General features: G+C 44.9%; 1 protein-coding gene across 9 annotated transcripts in view; it reads left to right on the top strand.

The window, feature by feature from the left end:
- erc2 (ELKS/RAB6-interacting/CAST family member 2) overlaps window positions 1-21,264 on the top strand; it is a 35,469-nt gene that overhangs the window by 9,951 nt on the left and 4,254 nt on the right. Inside the window, exons 3-20 of one of the 9 annotated variants that reach the window (XM_052074980.1) lie at window positions 1,953-1,976; window positions 3,411-3,842; window positions 3,927-4,001; window positions 6,798-6,953; window positions 7,497-7,664; window positions 9,006-9,173; window positions 9,570-9,707; window positions 10,570-10,710; window positions 10,792-10,932; window positions 11,699-11,734; window positions 14,251-14,453; window positions 15,331-15,453; window positions 17,425-17,548; window positions 17,934-18,094; window positions 19,062-19,209; window positions 19,304-19,948; window positions 20,866-20,931; window positions 21,188-21,256. In XM_052074980.1, the coding sequence (XP_051930940.1) occupies window positions 1,953-1,976; window positions 3,411-3,842; window positions 3,927-4,001; window positions 6,798-6,953; window positions 7,497-7,664; window positions 9,006-9,173; window positions 9,570-9,707; window positions 10,570-10,710; window positions 10,792-10,932; window positions 11,699-11,734; window positions 14,251-14,453; window positions 15,331-15,453; window positions 17,425-17,548; window positions 17,934-18,094; window positions 19,062-19,209; window positions 19,304-19,948; window positions 20,866-20,892 (2,910 nt within the window). In that variant the 3' untranslated portion in view covers window positions 20,893-20,931; window positions 21,188-21,256. Of the gene's footprint in view, window positions 1-1,952; window positions 1,977-3,410; window positions 3,843-3,926; window positions 4,002-6,797; window positions 6,954-7,496; window positions 7,665-9,005; window positions 9,174-9,569; window positions 9,708-10,569; window positions 10,711-10,791; window positions 10,933-11,698; window positions 11,735-14,250; window positions 14,454-15,330; window positions 15,454-17,424; window positions 17,549-17,933; window positions 18,095-19,061; window positions 19,210-19,303; window positions 19,949-20,865; window positions 21,257-21,264 lie in introns of all 9 variants that reach the window. The other 8 variants (XM_052074979.1, XM_052074984.1, XM_052074983.1 and 5 more) reach the window with 8 other exon arrangements.

Below are 21,264 nucleotides of genomic sequence, written 5' to 3'. Positions count from 1 at the left end.
GCCTTAGTGCAATTATGCAAATGCACACATTGACTGCACTAAGCACTTTAGCTCCAAGACGGAAGGCTATTGATCAGGGCAGAACATGAGAGAAAGAGGAAGCTGTGATACTAGACGGACACGCTGAGAGGAGATGCACCACTTTTTTGACGTTATTGATTGGCCAATCAAAATTGAAATCTTGATTCTTTTTGTGAGTCATTGCATTGTGTCATTATCGTGGTGGGACGTGAATTGTTATTCTCCATTGCTCCATTTTAACTTGCTGAAATGGCTACGATGTCTGTGACAGGATACTTGAATGGAAAATGGCACGAAATGGTGGCTACGAGCGGTGGATGGATTCTGGTAATGACTCACACTTGGAGTGTGACTAACATCGCGGTACATGGCAGCAGCCTCTCAGCGGGAACTTTTATAAATGATGCCAGAAGAAAAACGCTGCCGCCTAGTGGTCGGAAATACACACAGCAAGAACATTAAGTACACTGCTTGCTGACAGAGATCGCGGGATAATTCTCATGAATATACCGGTGTTGTGTTGGTGCGAATACAATACAAAATTTGTGTAAAACTGTTCTGCATCATACTGATTTCTAATGCTTTGATCTGGCCAGATCGCTGAAAATGCTGACTAAATATCAGGAAAACCCTTCAGTATCATCCAGTTCAATTATATAACACAACAGTGATTCCTCAAGCAAAGGTGTTTTTTGCTATCTTTGCCAAAGTGCCGCCCTTGAACAGATCCTGCCTTAGACGGTTATGTTCTCCATCCTTATTACGAGTGTATTTGGTGAAATGTTGAAAATTAAAGCCACAACTACAAATCATAACCTGCCGCGAGCTGTCAATCAGGAGATTGGGAACTGCTAAAACGATAAGGCTTGCGTATCTAAATAGAAGAGCTGATGAGGGCAAATACTGAAGATGACCATTTGACTTTACAGCAACGCTAACTTGGACTGAGCTGACGAGGACAGACATGACAGGCAGATGACACGCACACACGATGAAATACATTTCTGTCCAAAGCGCCATTACAAACTCCAGTCGGTGACAGTGACGCTTCATCTCATCATTTAGTAGGATCTTTACTTACTCACGTGTAAGCTTATGTTAAATTATTAATTATTTTCATTTTATATTTGAGCATTATATTCTTTTGTGTTACAGTAACCTAGGTTATATTCCGTTGAATAATTGCTTAAACAAGTTTATGTTGATATTATCTGATTGATTTAAGGAAACCAGGAAGTGTTTTGTGTTTCCGGGAAGTAGGCGTTCTCGTTCGTCCGTTCGGAGGTGTAGACGTTTTTTTTCTTTCTCCTTTTTAATAAACTCCATTAAAGGATTCAATCTCTCCATCTGCCATTCGTAAAGAAGAGCCATCCACTGAAAAACAACGAACCCCTCAACTTACACACGTATTAATATTTCAGTCTTTGAAATGCTGCGATTTGGAATTTGAATGGCAGGTGAATACTGTCACAACGTTGCAGAAGCAACAGCCAATTAAACATGTCGTGTTGAATCACGTGAGCTTTCACAGTAGAAAACAAACGTTACGTCGACCATCTGCTGTAAATTACGTAAAATGTATTTATAAGATCACAACTTTTTTTTCAATGGGCTAATCATTTTTCATTTTAAAATGTTGGATTTTCGATGATTTTTTTGTGAGGTCAAAACACGTCAAGTGAATTTGTTTGTGACTTTCCAGGCATCTCTTTCCAGAAAGGTCAATATTTTTTTTGTTTTATGAAGGAATCTTGTGATCGAAATGTGAGTAACATAAACACCTGGACAGTCAAGAGGCTTCTTTTTCCAAAATTGGTCAGGTTCATGTTGCCCATTCGTCTCTGTGACGTCATAATCTGACACTGACTGTTTTACCATACATTTGTGTTTTATTTTTATTTTTTTCTGTTCATTCTGCCCATGCTGTGCAGCTGCTGGATGCCAGGAGAACAAAGGTTTGTCCCTATGTTTGCACCAAATGTGGCGTGCACAACATAGAGTCACCTTCAGTGTGATGTGTACTTGCAGAAACCTGGCAATCCCTTACACCTCTTCTCCTTATGTGACACCAAGTAAAAATTCAATAGAATCCCATGAATGGCCTCCAATACCATTTGACTCATGCTGCCCCAAAATATGTTACTATAGGTAAATTACACGTATTGTTGTTTATCCTTTCACCCCAAATGTGTCTTCCTCGTACAAAAAACACAACTCACAACCCCTGATTACTGAAGAGGTACATCTGTGATATCAGTTTGAATTATTCGTTTTTTACAAATTCGGAAGCCAGGGCAAAGCTACCGAAGCAAGCAGTCACCCAACGTCCAGCTAAGAAACGTTTGTTAGCACATTCTACGTGCTCGCGCAGAAGTTAAGCAGTTGTTAACCCTTTTCACTTAAAATCAAGAGCAGTTGGTTCCAGTGTTCGCTTCAAATTTTGGGTCACTTTGAATGTGAGGAGTGCATATCCGCGTATGTCTAGCTCAAAGTGCAGACTAACCGCGCGCATGGAACGCAGTCAGAGCGCGTCGATACATGCCGACTTAAATAGGAAAATTATTGATCTTTGAAGTTAAAAACCTAACCGCCTATTTAGCTGCTGTACGAACCTTGAACCGCTAGAGGGTGCTAACAGACTATAAAACCGAATTTGTGATTTAAAAAAAAAACAATATTCTACACACTGAACTTTTCGTCGAAGAATAATTTTAGAGTTAGTAATTCGAACTGATGGCACATTTTTGGACATACAGATCATGCTCTTTACAACTGACTAAATATGGAGCAGGGCACCACAATCATATTGTTGAACCACTACCTGACAGTGTCAATCAAAATCAATATCAGTGTAAACTTCTTAATGGTATAATTTCTGATTCAGATTTTGTACTGCATGCATGTGCAAGTGTACCTAATGTTGTGCCTGGTGTAGATACAATATTTTCCTCTGAAGGACGATGCAATATTCTGTTGCCAGGCATCATTATGAAGCAGCCTTTTGAATTTACAGATTTACTTAATTAATTGCATTCAGGTCGATAAAACAGAGGAACCTCAGCACACGAATATTGGTCTGATGGTATTCTATAGATGCCCCGCATATTCTTTTGGGACTCCATCAGGTCTCCTTATGCTGATTTATCCTCTGTCACACGTTTTCCAAAGTAAGGTGTCTTTCTTTGTTGACATCTTTGATGACGGTATTAGCTGGTAAAGAAGGTAAGACCTCCTCCTCCTGTTTGTCCACCCACATTTGCGCCGCTTTAAATACATTCTTCCCAACATTTCAGAAGTATGTGCTACCCTCCTGTCTGTTCCACTACCTTCAAATATTTGTACTTTTTCCAACACATGAGCCTATGTGTGTTTTGTCTGAACCTCATCAGCATCTCCAGATGACCATCCAGGCTCTCCAGGACGAGCTGCGCACGCAACGCGACCTCAACCACTTGCTGCAGCAAGAGAGCGGCAACCGGTCCGGAGAGCATTTCACCACCATCGAGCTGACCGAGGAGAACTTCCGCCGGCTGCAGGCCGAGCACGACCGGCAGGCCAAGGAGCTCTTCCTGCTGAGGAAAACCCTGGAAGAGATGGAGCTGAGGATCGAGACGCAGAAGCAGACGCTAGGAGCTAGAGATGAGTCCATTAAGAAGCTGCTGGAGATGCTGCAGAGTAAAGGGCTGCCCTCGGGGCCCGGCAGAGTTTCTGAGGAGGAGGAGCAGGAGAGGAACAGGCGCATTGCCGAGGCGGAAGCCCAGCTGGGACACTTGGAGGTCATTCTAGACCAGAAGGAGAAGGAAAACATCCATCTTAGGGAGGTATGCTATCACATCATATATTGTCGTCTTTATGGTTTTTGCAAGATACACTTTCACAGCGTGTTGTGTGTTTGGTTCTCCAAGGAATTGCACCGCAGAAATCAGCTGCACCAGGATCCAAGCAAAACAAAGGCCCTGCAAACCATCATCGAGATGAAAGTAAGTACAATTTAAACATGCGCCACACAAGCAAACAGAGCAAGTAAAAAACAACCAATCAAGAAAGGAACACAACTTGCGTACAGAAACTCAAATCTAAGCATTACGCATACACGAACAAATAAACACACACACACACGCACACATTAAATTGAATTTATGGACATTTAGTATCAGGTGTATCGGTTACTGTTCAAACACTGGAAACCTACTCTTGTTATTGCGATAGTCTGCTGAGTCAACACACTGGCAGATGTGTGTTAAACAAGCGTGCGTGTTTATATGTGCCGCAGTGCGTGGCTGCTCCAAAGCAGCTGGAGCCTGTGTTAACCTCAACATTTAATTTAATAACACCTTTCAAATTTCATGCTTGCGGAAGTGTGCAATTATACACACACACACACACACACACAAAAAAAAAGAAAAGAAAAGGAAAGCGATGTCACTGGTCCGGACTAGTAACTCGTAAAATAAGTCAGACTTGTTTTATAATAATAATAATACATTTTATTCATAAGCGCCTTTCAAGACACCCAAGGACACTTTACAATAACAAAAAACACAAAACAATACGGGTTGAGCAGCGGCAGCCAAAACGCTCCAGCGTTCACTCAACCCGGAAGTCAGAAAGAAACTACAAGGGAGGGAGAGGGAGGAAAAAAAACACGCTCGAACTACTCTCATTTTGAGGATAATTTGAGTTGGTCACAAAGTCACGCAATCTGCCAAGATTACGATTAGCCTATTTGATTTGATTTAGAGGTCATTGTGGAATTTTGGATTGATGCAATTCAAATTAAAATAAAGCAACTGAATTTGGAGTGTGCATGTTTTCACCATGCTTGTGGAGTTTCTTTGGGTGTCCCGGTCACCCCACACATTCCCAAAATATATATTTTAGGTCAGGTACATCAAAGACTCTAAATTGTTGAGAGGTTTGAATGTGACTGTCAACGGTTGTTTGTCTATCTGTGCCCATATTACTGGCTGGCGTCCAGTCATGGGCATACCCCACTTTCCTTACCAGAAGTTAGCAAAAGATGGTATTGGCTCCAAGACACAGGAACAGGAAAAGTGCTCTGGAACAGTCTTTCCCAATCTTTATTGAGCCAATTAATCAGTGCAGCACCAAAATGTTATAAAAAAAAGTGGATACACCGGTTAATTGTCATTGAGTGAAAGAGCATTTAATTGTTCTGCCTGCATTAAACTAGTAAATGCATAATTCCCAGTATAACCGCTACAGGCAACATGTCAGTGCAACATTTAAGGCAGGGGTGGGCAACTGGCAGCCCACGACCACATTCTGGGTGCCCCCAGTAGCACTGATGAAAACTGGTGGTCCCTCCAGCATCCACGTTGGCCATCCCTAATTTAAGGGGATAGACAATCAGGCTTAATACTATCATAAGGCATCCTCAGAGACCACACCCACAAATATAATAATAATAATACATTTTATTTTTAAGCGCCTTTCAATGATCCGCAAAGGTAGATCTATCATTGCAGTCCACTCCAGCTGCATGATTGACACACGCGAGATGTGCTCCACACTTGTCTGAAAGCAATCAGATCTGCTCCGATCCGAGGACTACATCTGACAAGCCTGAGAAATTCAGGCCACGCAGCGAGCGAATCTCCGTAGACTCCAGCAGCCTCACTGCAGAGGCCTGACATCACTTCCTCAAAATAAATCATGACATCATCGCCGAGCAGACAGGGCCGAATCACCGCCCCGCCCCTCCGCCTCGGATGGCGCGGCCGTCACATGATATGCAAATTGTGCCATCCCCGTGGATGAAGCGAAGGGGGAAGACCCGCCTCCTCTCGCTGTGCGCAGGAAGACCCCCGCGCCGCTCCCCTCCTCTTTACCGCTCCCGCATCCTCTCCGGTGCTTGTGATGCTGATGGAAGCGCCAATAATCCTCCCTCCCTTTCTCCCTTACGCCCTCTCCTCCTCGCCGAGCCGAGAGCGTGCGCGGCGTACAGCCTGCTCGCTGCTGCCATGGAAACAGGTGTGGTTGTTTATGACAGTCAGAAGCCAGCATGCAAGCAGACAGAGCCAAAGGGAGTCCGGGAAAACATTTCGTGAGCTAATGGATGCAACCGGTGATGACGTGCGGAGGGAATAAAATCTATCGCTGTTGAAAGGTACGACGATTTGCGTCTTTTGCGGCGATTTTAGTTGATGGACGTCGATGGCAGGTGAGCTGTAACGTGCATGTAACGAGGCTCACGAGAGGATTCACTGCCACTGTTCCTCTTCGGTGGTTTAGGGGTGAGCCCTTGAACAAGTTCATAAGTTCAGAGTCACTTGGGAAAAGAAGCTTGCGTGAGAGGGGTCACGGACCATGTTGAAGATGTTGTATGATTTATTAAAAAAATAAGAAAACGAAAAAAGCTGAGGTGCACTCACAGTCACAGCCTTGCGGAATCCGCAAGCTGCAAAATCTGCAGCGTGTTACTTTTCCTCCTTTTTTCCCCCACCACATGTTTCTCTCTACTCTGCCACTGCTGAATGTTTGTGCAACATTTCCCAATGGTGATTAGTCCTCTGCAGCCTAGCGAGCTTCTCAGATCTCCGTCAGCTGCAGTCACTCGGACGCAATCCAGAGAACTTCCTTTCCTCTCATTCCGCGCGACCTATCTCTCTTTTTCTGTCGTCCTCACTCGAAATCCTCCTTCAGTCCGCCTTTGCGGACTATGTAATAGACTTCAGTTCGAATTTGTTTCCCGCAACTTATGAGCATGTCAGTATGGATTCTGACATATGTCTCATCTGCATGTTTGCGTGCAGGACACCAAAATTGCCTCCCTGGAGCGCAACATTCGCGACCTGGAGGATGAGATCCAAATGTTGAAGGCAAACGGCTTGCTGAACACGGAGGACCGCGAGGAGGAGATCAAGCAGATGGAGGTCTACAAGAACCACTCCAAGTTTATGAAGACCAAGGTAGGCGGCACCCTTGCGTCCTTTCAAAGTTCGACATTCTCCGCAAAGTGGGTCACGATTGAGCCGCGCAGAGCGGTGAAGACCGAATAAGGCTGCCGTGTTTAGAGTTTAGCACCATCGGCAAACTGTCTCGTTGAAGTCATCTTAGAAGGCTTGTGCATGTTGTTGTTGTTTTTTTTCCAAGGAGAAAAGAATACATACCCGGCAATAAATAAAAAAAGAACTTAAATGTGTTCCCTGAATTCAACGTCTGCACTTCATCATGCCAACTCCTGCATGTCTTGCTCTACAGGGACTCATCTATCTCCCTTTGTGTTTACTCATTGATTCTTCTGTTAGTGGACCAGGCGCAGACCAGTCCACAGTTTTGTTGTGCTATTTTTAGACCTTTTTTCATCCATCATGAATAGGATTGATGTATAATACATGATGAATGCGGGGGGGATTCAGTCCCAAATGCATTTTTAATGCTAGCAACTTGTGTTGATGAAAATAGCGCCAAAGATGGATTCTGTGTGTGTGCGCACGGGTGTGTTTGTACAGATTGACCAACTCAAGCAGGAGTTGTCAAAGAAGGAGTCCGAGCTGCTGGCTCTGCAGACAAAGTTGGAGACCCTCAACAACCAGAACTCGGACTGCAAACAGCACATTGAAGTGCTCAAAGAGTCTCTCACTGCCAAAGAGCAACGGGCAGCCATCCTGCAAACGGAGGTAACGTGAAAACCTGTCGTGGAAGATCATTTCTAACCTTCACAAGGAGCAAAATGAACGGCCAGCAACTGTTGCAAAAGCTCCCAAAAATATTTTGTGATTTCGATGAAACCACGGTTGGATTTTAAGGCCATGAAGGTACATTGGGTACAAACATGATACTGTTCGTTAGCAAAAGTGGCTTAGCAAAAGAACAAGGTGGCTACAGTGAAGCATCGTGGCGGCAGGAACATGCTTTGGCGATGTTTTTCTTCACTTTTGGCCTTAGACAAGATGAAAGAGATTATGAACAGCTCCAAGGTCATTGCTAGCACATAAATGTCAGGCTTCTACTAGAAAGGAGAAGAGGGTCTGCACCCTTATCCAGCCACATTATTTCATAATCTGTAAAAAAAAATCATTTAATTCAATTGTATATACAGTAATCCCTCGTTTATCGCGGTTAATGGGGACCAAAACCACCCCGCAATAAATGAAAATCCGTGAATTAGCGACCAATTAACATATACATAAAAAAAATTGCCCCACGTGGGCCTTTGCGCTTGAGCAGAGCACACTAACACACACACACACAGGCCAGCATCCCTGGCTGTAGCAGTGTTTATGATTAGTCAATTGAGGATGCTTAAACAATTAAGGATGGAAGAGACCTGCTTTTGTTCTTATAAGTCTCCTCTCTCTCTCTCTCTCTCTCTCTCTCTCTCTCTCACTCTCTCTCTCTGCCATACACACACACACACACACACTCGCAGCATCGCAAAAAAACACTTAGACACTGATTAAAGATCAAAGGTAATCCACCGTGATAGGACAGAAAGATGCACAGCCAATCAACATGGCTTTGCATATTCTCAACCCCCGCCCCCCATCACCCCACATATACTGTATATGTTGCTCTATGTGACTCACTGTTGTTTTGCTGACTTTCACTGCTTCTCATGGACCTTTTACGGACTTCAAAAAAAAAAAAAAACAACAATTAGATTTTTATTTTTATGAATATGTTTGAAAAGTCCGCGATGCACCGAAGACGCAATAAACAAACTGCGAAATAGTGAGGGATCACTGTATTATAAATTTCCATGCAGCATTGCATTATCTGTGTCTGTAAAGTCTGAATTATTGACACAGCCTGTTCTGGGGTGGATGTCATTGGATTGCACAGGTGTGCCTTATTCTTGTGTCTTGGGGGTGTCATAGGAAAGAAGTAATTGAAGTCAACCAAGCCTCTTTTGAAAGTGAATGTGACACTTTTCTGTCAGTGTTCTAGTCGCGCATTGTTTCAAGTCATCTGACATGGGTTTTTTTTTTTTCGGGGGGGGGGGGCATGTCATGCTCCAGGTAGATGCTCTGCGTCTGCGTTTGGAGGAGAAAGAGTCCTTCCTCAACAAGAAAACCAAGCAGCTTCAGGACCTGACCGAAGCGAAAGGCACTCTTGCTGGAGAGATCAGGGACATGAAGGACATGCTAGAGGTCAAAGAGAGAAAAATCAACGTCTTGCAGAAGAAGGTATTCATATTTTGATTGATTGATTGATTCTCAATGCCATTTTATGTATCATCGACGACAAGCCTTGCGATCTGAAAATCAAAGTGATCGTTGAGCATGGAGGAATGCGCACGGAAAGAAAAGCATCAGACCTTTCTACCTCACTGCCTCAAGTGTGTGTTTGTGTGTACGTGTGTGCTATAAATACTCGCAGTGATACACTTTCCCTCAACCTGACCCGCTCGTGCGGCCTCCATTGTTTCTTTCTCTTGTGCTCACCCTCATCCTCATCTGTTGTTTGTTTTCTCGGTCTGTGTTGACTTTTAAAAAGGTAACACCTCCAGCTGAAATTATTTGGTGTTAATATCGCTATAATTAGTGCCTTGATTTGTGTATCTCGTCCTCTTACTCCTCCAGATTGAGAACCTCCAGGAGCAACTGCGGGATAAAGACAAGCAGCTCAGCAACCTGAAGGACCGTGTCAAGTCTCTGCAGACCGACTCCACCAACACTGACACTGCACTGGCCACCCTGGAGGAGGCGCTGTCAGAGAAGGTAAAGCTAAACGACTACAAATGTTGAGACCTGCTCTCGGGTGAGCAACTATACAGTGAAACTCCTCTACAACGAAATCATGTTTGCAGCAAGAAATTTTTCACAACAGGGGACTTTTCACTGTAGCAAATTTTATCTCAGACGTAAACACGAACACACACAAAAAACATGTGTACTTTTTATTTTTATTCCAATAGTGCAAAAGTATGAGCATACACTTATTTGACACTTCATATAGCCAGCCTAGAAAGAAAAAAAAGGAAAGAAATTGCGAACTTCACGATCAGCATTTACTTTCACTTACATCAATTTCTTGCATAATGTCTTTGATTTTGCTTCCTCCATCTTTCATTTGTATGACCTTTATCCTGTCTTCACGCGTTAAAGCTTTTCTTTTCTCCTCCTTGGCATGCAAAGGTCTGTTTTATCGCCATTTTAGCAATGTAACGCTCGTGCTGCATCTAAAACAAATACTTCCTGTACTACTGCGCATGTGTAGACCAGTGTGGTGGTTTCTGTTGCCGTTTCTGAACGAAGCAGCAGAGGTCGCTGCGGCATGCTGAGGTTGGATTAGACTTTTGCGGAAGGCTTGTTTTCTTCGTAGTGAATCTTGTTGCGAGGCAAGAGCAGAGAAACCTATTTCGTATCACGGAACAGGGGGACTTTTCGTTGTCGCAGAAAGTGGGAATGGCTTTCATGCATGAACATTTTTTCACACTTGGGGGTATTTCCGACCATGTAGGTTTCGTCGGAGAGGAGTTTCACTGTAGAGTACAAGTGACTACGATGAATCTGTTTCCTGACGAGTGCCTCTGATGATAAAATTCATTCAATTTAATTTGATTTTTGTTTGTGTCATCAGGAGAGAATCATCGAGCGTCTAAAGGACCAACGGGAACGGGAAGACCGAGAACGTCTGGAGGAAGTCGACGCCTACAAGAAGGAGAACAAGGACCTCAAAGAGAGAGTCAATAGCCTGCAGATAGAATTAACCGAAAAGGAGGTTGGCGGACCACATGCCTTGCATTTTCTATCGCGCCTTTATTTCTCAACACCCTGCCTTGTCCCGTGTGTGCACATTTAGTCCAGCCTCATCGATCTTAAGGAGCACGCATCTTCTCTGGCGTCTTCTGGCCTCAAAAAGGACTCGAAGCTCAAGTCGTTGGAGATCGCCATCGAGCAGAAAAAGGAGGAGTGCAGTAAGTTGGAGACGCAGTTACAGAAGGTGGGTGTGCATCTCTGGGCGGGATAATATTGCCTTCATACACTTTTGGCTGAAAGGCTGTCGTATAGCCTGAGCTGCACCTGTGACAGTTTCAGATATACAGGTACATTTCCATGAATGTAAATAACACAGAAAAGTATGTTTATTCAGCAAAAAGCGAACCTCACGATCGAACAATTCGATGCATAGGTAAAAAATTTTCAGAAGGCCAATCCTCCCTAATTTCAATGTTAAAAATCGTTTTGAATGTTTCTTATGTAATATTTTAGAGATGGTGAATTGAGGGATTATAATTAGCAATAATCAGTAAGTATCAACATTGTAATAAATAAAACCATGAAATATTTTACTAGTTTTCTCAGTAATCTAAAAATCTAGATTTTTTTTTCCAGACTGCCGGGATAATATTTCCAGTTTTCCAATGATATTCTAATGCATTGAGATGCATTTATTTAATATTGATCAGTTTATATGCTATATATATACGGTATATACATACATTATGTTTGCCAACCTTTGGCAAGCTACCAGACTTTCAAACGAAACGACCAAGGTCAGTGCGACCACGATGCTCCCGTAAATGCCAGCCTCGCTACATGCGTCCGTCTCTTGCCACTGTCCCCCTGGTGTGGTCCTCTACATTTGTCTACGCTGTGTTCAGATGTAACAAAGTGCTGCCCCATGTCTCTTGCCTCGCACAGATTCCTAACACGTACTCTCCCATCCCTGACTGCCCCTCCTCCCCTCCCCTCTCCCTCCAACGTAGCAAGCTGAGCATCTTTTCAGTCACGTGAACAATCCTGTAAGTTCCTCTCGCTGAGCCACAAACACGGAACGCATGAGGACGCTGAAGTACTTTGGGATATGACACATGGTGCTCATGTTGGCCCTCTCAGCAATCGTGGCTCTGCTTCAACCCCCTCCTCCTTTTCTCCCCCCTTCACCCAGCAGATGCATGTCGATCATTGCACTCAACGAGCTTCACGTCGGGCGGCCTTCTGCAAGTGTTTGTGCTTGTCACATCCGTGCTGAATCTATTGAATTTAGTCTCCCGGCTATTTTTTGTGTGTTGTTTTTGATTTGAGATGAGCATCGCGGTGTTTCCAGCACAGCGGAGGACTTGTTAACACATCCGCCTCACGGTTCTGAGGCTGTGGTTTCGCAACAGGGCTCTGTCAAGCCTGTGTAGAGGTTGCATTTTTTCACTGTGCTTGCGTGGCTTTTCTGCGGGTGCGCCGGCTTCCTCCCACATTCCAAAAATATGTTGTTTTGTTTCATTGGGAATTCTAAATTGTCCTTTTGTTGCGAAAGTGAGTTTTAATTGTCGTTTATCAACGTGTGCCGATGCAATTGGCTGCTGACCAGGGTGTCGCTCAACCCGTAACACGGTTTCCCATGTGTTTAGGCTTTTTTGTGATGACCCGATGAAATCAAGGTTGTTGTTTGGCAAAAACACAACATTGCTTCTCACCAAAAAAGACCATCGTGAAGGAAGGTCATGGCAGCATCATGCTTTGGGGTTGGTTTTTTCTTAAGGTGGAACTGAGACTTTAGATCAGGGGTGCCCAAACTTTTTGGATCAAAGATATACTTTTCGATCAACTAAACTCCCGGGATCTACCCTTACCGACGCGCGCACGCACGCACACACACACACACACACACACACACACACAAATTTGAGATTTAGCTGCTTTATTTTATTTTTTAAATATTTTTTTTTTGTGAAAATGAGACTGATAAGATGATTAGTGTGCAGTGTATATTAACACAAAAAATATATTACTAACATGTACAAAGACACACAAATGGTTGTTTGTTTTTTTTTCTTCTCAACAATCCTCGGATCTACTTGGGACCTGTCTTAGATCTACCGGTAGATCAGGATCTACCTAATGGGCACCCCTGCTTTAGGTGGATGCAGTTCTGAAAAGTTTAAAGTAGCTATTAGCACAAAGCCTTCATGGTTATAGGTCAAGTTAATGGTGGAAAAAGTTTTGAAAAGACTTATTATTGGTCTAATTTTCGCAAAAACCTAGACTTTGAACAGGGGTGTGTAGACTTTTTAGAGCCACAGTGTAAATGTGTTTAGCATAAGGGTGGCAAACATGATAGGATGCATTCAAAGTGATACAAAAAGGAGGCAGGTCAACAAAAGAATAGAAAAGCCAACATCAAATTGTGCCGTTTGGTTTCTGAAGAGTTCTTTTTGAGAGTTTTTCAGTCTATATTTATTTTTTCAACTTCTCTGAGTCTTACTGTAAAATCTCGCGGTATTCTTCATGCTGACAAAAATATGGAGTGTGTTGTTTTCATGCGGCCGCCGCAAAGATTGCGGAGCTTTCTTGGGTTTGCATGACGCGGTCGACTTTGTTGCATGTTGTCACTGAGTGTTGCCAAGCTTCTCGACTGTGTCAGTGTGGTTAGCTGAGGCCTCAAGCGTGGTCGGCATTCACCGCTGTGGTTTTGGTGGAGGCTGCTGTCGTGCGTCTCCTGTGTTGACATGTGGCTGTTCCCGTTCCGTGTACTGTCAGGAGTCCTGCGGCTTTGTTCGTATTTGTGTGCTTGTTAATACACAAACCTACTCTAGTGTTTATTGGACGTGTGTGAGCAAAGTGACTGGGAGTCTCTTACGGATGTTAAATCGCCCGAATTTATTGCTCCGTTCAAGTTAACGAGCTAGCATCACTAATAACACCCTTGTGTATTATATATATATATATATATATATATATATATATATATATATATATATATATATATATATATATATATATATATATAAAAAATGGGCAGCCCGGTAGTCCAGTGGTTAGCACGTTGGCTTCACAGTGCAGAGGTACCGGGTTCGATTCCAGCTCCGGCCTCCCTGTGTGGAGTTTGCATGTTCTCCCCGGGCCTGCGTGGGTTTTCTCCGGGTGCTCCGGTTTCCTCCCACATTCCAAAAACCATGCGTAGCAGGCTGATTGAACACTCTAAATTGTCCCTAGGTCTGAGTGTGAGTGCGAATGGTTGTTCGTTTCTGTGTGCCCTGCGATTGGCTGGCAATCGATTCAGGGTGTCCCCCGCCTACTGCCCGAAGACAGCTGGGATAGGTTCCAGCACCCCCGCAACCCTAGTGAGGAACAAGCGGCTCGGAAGATGAATGAATGAATGAATGAATATATATATAATTTACTATTTACTTGGCGATTTGCTTTTAGGCACACAGATAGAAGGGAGGAAGAAAGCAGTGTAGATAATATCAACAAAGTTTGGGAGTTTCTGTCTCAGTTAACTGAGTCCATTTTTGTATCGGTGTTTTTTTTTTCAATTCAGAAGGCCCACGAAGTAGAGCATCAGTCAGGCTCAAGAGGGAACCCGGAATACGTGGACCGAGTGAAGCTGCTGGAGAAGGAGGTGAGCTACTACAAGGACGAGGCCAGCAAGGCTCAGACGGAGGTGGAAAGGCTCCTGGACATCCTGCGCGAGGTGGAGACCGAGAAGAATGACAAAGACAAGAAGATCGCAGAGTTGGAAAGGTAACAGACAAGACGTAGTCACACTTGCCTCCTGTATTGGTCCTGTTTGCATGTTCTCCCCGTGCCTGCGTGGGTTTTCTGCAGGTACTCCGGTTTCCTCCCACATTCAAAAAAAATGCATGGCAGGCTGATTGAACACTCTAAATTGTCCCTCGGTGTGAGTGTGAGCGCGGATGGTTGTCCGTCCGTCTCTGTGTGCCCTGCGATTGGCTGGCAACGGGTTCAGGGTGTCCCCTGCCTAAAGCCCAAAGACAGCTGGGATAGGCTCTAGCACACCTATGAACCTTGTGAGCATAAATCGGTTCGGAAAATGGATGGATTGAGCACCAGTCAGGTCTCACCACAAGTCATTTACATAAAACGGTGTGTTTGTTATAGCTTTTTACATCAGTTGCACTTCCAGCCACTGCCTGATTGTTGAAAAAAAAATCACCCATTTGCCTTTACAGACTGCAATATATGTCACATGGATGCATTTTTCACCGTGACTCCAACCGTTGTTTTATACACTGTACTGTTGAGTCATACACATGATTGGGGGTCCATCATAATGAGAAACAGCAAAATATTCGATCTCTACACCAGACTGATTAATTGGCCAGCAAGAGAATAATCACTTCCTGTTGTTGCAATTGTCACGTTATTTTATCCGAGGCATTTGATTAACTGAGTCTTCTTCTTTTGCCACCTTTACCCACTTTTCCATCCTGCTCCCTTTTCTATCTCCCTTTCTTGACTACCCTTCCACTATTGATCACCTCCATCTTTTCTATCCTTCCCCACGATCCAATAATTGACTTCTTTAATTCCATCTTGCTTACAATGCTGTGTCGCATTGCCACAAATAACGCCCCCCCCAACCCCCTTCCAAACACAGCCCCCCTCACTCTGCCCCTCGCCCCACTCCTCGTACTAGTGGCAGAGCCCCCCCTGACCCGCTCCCCCCGATGTCCGCTGCCCCCCAACAGATAGGGGGCATGGTGTGGGACTTCCTGGGAAAGTGAGTGCTCCGTCCTGGCACTCGAGCCCGGCGGTGCGGTCTGTGGAATGAATGACGAATGCTTGCGTCAGGGTGACACTGACGGTCTCATGACGCAAACATCGCTGCGTTATTGTTTGCTTTGAATTCTTTTCGACAATGTGCTGCCTTGTATTGAGTTTTGATTGCTTGAGACAGGCAAATTTATTTGCTTCCATACCATGAATTGGCCCGTGAATGTGTCCTGTGTGTTGATTTTGTGCTTTTTTTGGGGGGGGGGGGGGGGGGGGCATGTGGCATCTGAACATCAGCAAGAACTGTTGCTCCACTGTGACCATTTAATCATTTTATGGACATGATGATACCTTTTATATATACTGTATGTGCAAATGCCTTGAGACATGTCTTCAATTCATTCAACCGAGCCATTTCGAGGCACAACTGGATGAGATTGGTGTGAAACAGCGAGGCAACTTTTGTTTATAAAGTGCTTTTCACGCACGAGATAATTCAATGTGCTTCACAAAATTAAAAGTACAACATTTAAAAACATTCACAAACAAAACATTTCAAGACATTTTAAAGCAAAGGAAATAAATTTTAAAAAAAAGTAGCTTAGTAAAATTACTAAAAGAACGCACGAATGGTACAAAACTAAGATTTTGGAAAACATGAAAGAGCTTGACCTTTAACCCCATTCAACAGCTCTTGGATGAACAAAATTGGAGAATTAGGTACAGGCCAACATCAGTATTACACAAATGAAGTCAAAAAAAGGGTGAAAGGCACTTATAAATAAAATGTATTATTATTATTATAGAAACCCCACTTCAGGTGTAAGAGCCAGGTGTTCTAATATTTTTGTTCTAAAAAAAATATTGTTCTAATATTTTTTTAACATTTAATATGTTTTACATGCATGCACGTGTTGTGCGTCTGTCACGCTCCTTTTAATTTCCGACCACCTGTGTGTTCGCCTTAATCATGCAGCATCCCACCCTGCCGAACTTGCCTTAGCAGATACTCAGGGAAAAGCTCGGCTCAATAACCTGCATGCAAAGGGCTGCTGTGCGCCACCTCTACCTGCTCATGATGAGTGAGGGGGGTGGGGGGGATTTGTAGGTCCAGTCCAGATTCAAGTCCTGCTCCCTCAAACGTCAGGTCCGACCAACCCTGCATCTCAAACCGGTTCGCTCGCCAGCTCTCTCCAGTCTCTTGTTGTGTTCCGTTCCTCTACACCCGAACATTTTTGTCCCTCTTGTGTTACCGGGGCTGATCTTTGCTGTCTGATCGCATGTCTGCTTCCCTTGGCAGCGGATGCACATGGTTCAGAGTTCCCGAGTGAAAGTGCATCATGCAATGGTCACGCCCGTGTTCGGGAATACGATGTTCTCACAGATGTCATCAAAAGTGCCAGTTGCGATGTCAAATTGAGGATTGTTACTGCTGGGTGGAAACATGACTTGAGTGTCTTCATGACTGGTCTCGGTCTAATGTCTTGTCCTTCATTTTGTTTTTACTTTCCTTCACTGCTTCCTATGTGTTTTCCACTTGTGCTGTCGTCCTTTTTCTTCTACCATTCCCTCCCCCGTCTGCAGTTTAGCTCCCAGGTAGGTCACGTTCTTACCCCCCTCCAACTTCTACCTAACGCGTTCTAACTTGTAAGTCTCTTCCCCTTGCTCACATGAAGCCATCAAGCCATGTGTGATGTGTGCTTTCATGACCGGCACCGTTCAGAAACTAATTTGGTTCCAAAAGTAACTAATCCCTCACTGCTTGGATGTGTTTTATGGTTTTGTCCTGTTGAGTGACCACATCAAGCACTCCTCCCACATTGACTTACTTTTTATCCAACTGCTCAAGAATACTTCTCATGGCAAATAAACAGTTATTTAAATGGATGGATGGATGGATGGATGGATGGATGGATGGATGGATGGATGGAGTACAAGTAATTGTCAGCGCTGCTCTTAATTACGAGTGCTTTTACAGACAAGGAGGCAAAGAGCCGTCCAAGAAAGGTACAAACATCAAACTGGGACCCCAAGGGGACAAGAAAGGTTTGGGACCGGATCTCCGTAAGGACGGCTCCTTAGAGGGCGGCCACCACTCCAAAGTGAGTTTCTTCCTTGCGTTACGTCGCTATATCGCGGAATATACTAACCGACTGTTACGCCCTCAAATATGGGAAAGGAGAAGAACAGTCGCTGAAGCACTTTTTAGACGTTTATTAACAATAAGACACAAAAGTTGCAATCTGGCGGAAACTGCTGTTAGCCACGGCTTTCACACAGACACCCTCACATACACACAGAGTCGCCGAACTCACAAGCAATGGCGTCAGGCCACGCCCCCTAAAGATACATGCATGCGTATCACACAAGACGACGCAAGGCACTTGATGCTATTTATAGCAGGGGCTCACCAACCTTTTCTAAACTGAAAGCTATTTCACATGTACTAAATAATCTCAATCTGAACTCGTGCTTTCTGTCAATTAGCTGGAGGACCTGATGAACACACTCGAGAGGACCAGGCAAGAACTGGATTCCACCAAGCAGCGGCTCTCGTCCACGCAGCAGTCGCTGCAGGAGCGGGACAGCCACCTCACCAACATGAGGCAAGAGCGCAGGAAACAGCTGGAGGAGATTCTAGAGATGAAGTGAGCGTCTTCGCCTTTTGTTATGTCTGTTGGGGAAGGGATTTGATCTGTGAGTTTGAACTCTAATGAACTCCGCTCATGTCACTGCTCGGAACAACCGAATGCGTTCCCCGGATGCGGTTCGGGTTTGACAGGAAAACAAAACTGCCGTGCCACATTTCGCTTATATCAGTTCACCGGCAGAAACATTTCCAGAGAACATACTTAGTTGCCAGGCAACCAACAGAGGCACCGGAAAGTCACTGCATAGGCGCAGATTAATTTGAATTCCATTATTCATTATAAGCACAATTCATTTGAAATCCGACAGTACAGTGTACTCGTGGATAGCATCCTTCCTGGCATGGCAAGGTTGTTTGTTCAAGTCCTGTGAGGCATTTGCATGTTCCTCATTTAACAACAAACAACTCAGAGGAAGAACCGCGCCCCCTGGTGTTCCTATTGGGGACACAACATTTTCAGGCAGAATAAATTCTTTCACGAAACTACAAACAACCATGTCACTATTGTCCAGCAAGAAACTTTTTTTCTTTTGAAAAGAAATGTGCTGGCCAATGTTCTCATAATACAAAAAAGAAATGGGCTCAAGAAAGCAGGTGGATATTTTAGATGCATTCCAGTGACAGAGACTCTCCACGCGTCGCTTTTCTACCAGAACATATGAAATCATCCATATTGTTAAGTACTGCAGTAAATTTTATTTTACAGCAAAACTAGTTGCAGAATCCCACACAGTGGGTGACCGTTTTCCTTTATTAGTAAGATCATTGGAGAATTGTCCATAGGTGTAAATATGAATAATTGTTTCTCGATATGTGCCCTGTGATTGGCAGATGGGATTGGCTCTCACATGACCCTAATTGGGACAAGTAATCCAGAACATGGATTATTTATCGCTGTGCCGTCTGTCAGATGTGGTCGGGCACTTCCCCATTTGACTCGATCATGTTGTATGAACTTTTTCCAGACAACAAGCTCTGCTGGCCGCGATTAGTGAGAAAGACGCTAACATTGCACTGCTGGAATTGTCTGCCTCCAATAAAAAGAAAACCCAAGAGGAGGTGATGTCCCTGAAGCGGGAGCGCGACAAACTGATGCATCAACTTAAACAGCACGTTCGTACTTCGACACATCATTTGAATGATTGAACCAAGAAATCATTTTGAATAACCCCCGACGACCCTTGCGGCTCATTTTCTCATCCTGCAGACTCAAAGCAGAATGAAGCTGATTGCTGACAACTACGAAGACGAACAATATCATCCGCACGGCCCACACCACCCGCAGCCCCAGGCCCCGCACCCCCAGCCGCAATCTCAGACCCAGTACGCCCACCCTCAGCACACCCAGCAGGTCCCGTATGCGCACGCCCCTCACATGCAGCACCCGCAGCACCCCCAGGCCGCCCCGCAGCACCCTCACCCCCAGCAACCGCAGCTCCAGTATCCTCACGCTCAACATCCGCAACACCCGCAGCAGCACCCGCAACACCCTCAACCGGCCCCCCAGCACTCACAGCACCCGCGCCCCCCGCAGCCCCAGCACCCGCACCAACAGCACCTCCAGCATCCCCCGCAGCATCCGCACGGACATCTTCCACCGAATCACCCGCATCCCCAACACCCACATGGTCCTCTCCAACCGGGGCCTCACCCACAACACCCGCATCCTCAGCACCCTCAGCATCCTCAACACCCTCAGCATCCTCAGCACCCTCAGCATCCTCAGCCCCAACACCACGGGCAGCATCCACGCCACCCGTCGCCTCATCATCGTGGCGGTCCGGGTCGAGGACCCCCACATGCTGGACACCGCCCTTCCCAGGACCAGGTTAGAAGTCTCTCACGTTATCAGGTGCTTGTCTGACTATGTTGATATACTCACTTCCTTGATGAGATGCATGTGCAGACGCAAACACGGCATAACTTCCACCAACAACCCAGGCTAAACTTGGCTCCTTCTCGACATGCAACAGTTCAAGGCAATTGCAGCATGCAGGCGGATTGCTAGCTTTAGCCCAAAATAGATCTTCCCTTCTGATAAACCGTTCCAATGGCCGCTTAAGAGCACCTCGTTGTATGCAGTGAGTGCGCACACCTCACGTAGAAAATGTGGGTGAGTGAGGAAAAAAAAAACAGTCACACTTGGCCTGGGTTAGCAACAATCTTCTCTGTTAAACAGACCTTAAGCAAGCACACTGCACTCATAAGTTGCCACTTTCAGGACAAAATAGTTTGTACATATCTTGTTTGGGGCGGCCCGGTAGTCCAGTGGTTAGCATGTCGGCTTCACAGTGCAGAGTTACCGGGTTCGATTCCAGCTCCGGCCTCCCTGTGTGGAGTTTGCATGTTCTCCCCGGGGCTGCGTGGGTTTACTCCGGGTGCTCCGGTTTCCTCCCACATTCCAAAAAAACATGCATGGCAGGCTGATTGGACGCTCTAAATTGTCCCTAGGTGTGAGTGTGAGTGTGAATGGTTGTTCGTCTCTGTGTGCCCTGCGATTGGCTGGCAACCGATTCAGGGTGTCCCCCACCTACTGCCTGAAGACGGCTGGGATAGGCTCCAGCACCTCCCGCGCCCCTAGTGAGGATCAAGCGGTTCGGAAGATGAATGAAAAAAAAAAAAGGATATCTTGTTTGCTCAAAATCATTACAATATTATGTTTTTGTGTGTGTGTGTGAGTGTGTGGGCATGCAGAGCCAGAGCTATAATAACATTTCTTCTTTTGTTCCCCCCCTCCTCCCAAATACATACCATCTATGCCTGCAACAGGACGACGAGGAAGGAATATGGGCATAATCGTTGCTATGACAACCAAAGTTCAAATTATTTTAAGGGGTGAGATCTTATTTTATTTATTTTATTTTTTTTAAATATATTTTTTGTTCCACTGTTTGCAGCTTTTACGTTGTTGACAAGTAAATGGCTTGTTGTTCAGATGACTCGGCCACTGCTGGGGGGGGGGTAAAGCAGCAAGAAGCCAATGCTGAATTTCCAGGACACTGATGAAACATTTGTTACCTTACTCGGCAAGGAGACCTTTGGATGGGAGACATTTGTTTTGTGTTAGTTTATTTTTTTTATTTTTTGTTAGTTATTTGGGTGGAATGGGGGTACCCCTGCGGTGTACAAGTCAGGCGCTGGGAGGCTGACAGCTGAGCGGGTAAGTTT

This window comes from Hippocampus zosterae, chromosome 9 (genome assembly GCF_025434085.1).
Source record: "Hippocampus zosterae strain Florida chromosome 9, ASM2543408v3, whole genome shotgun sequence".
NCBI classification, from domain to species: Eukaryota; Metazoa; Chordata; class Actinopteri; order Syngnathiformes; family Syngnathidae; genus Hippocampus; species Hippocampus zosterae.
Note: the sequence above shows the minus strand (reverse complement) of the source record. Positions and strands in the feature narration are given on the sequence as shown.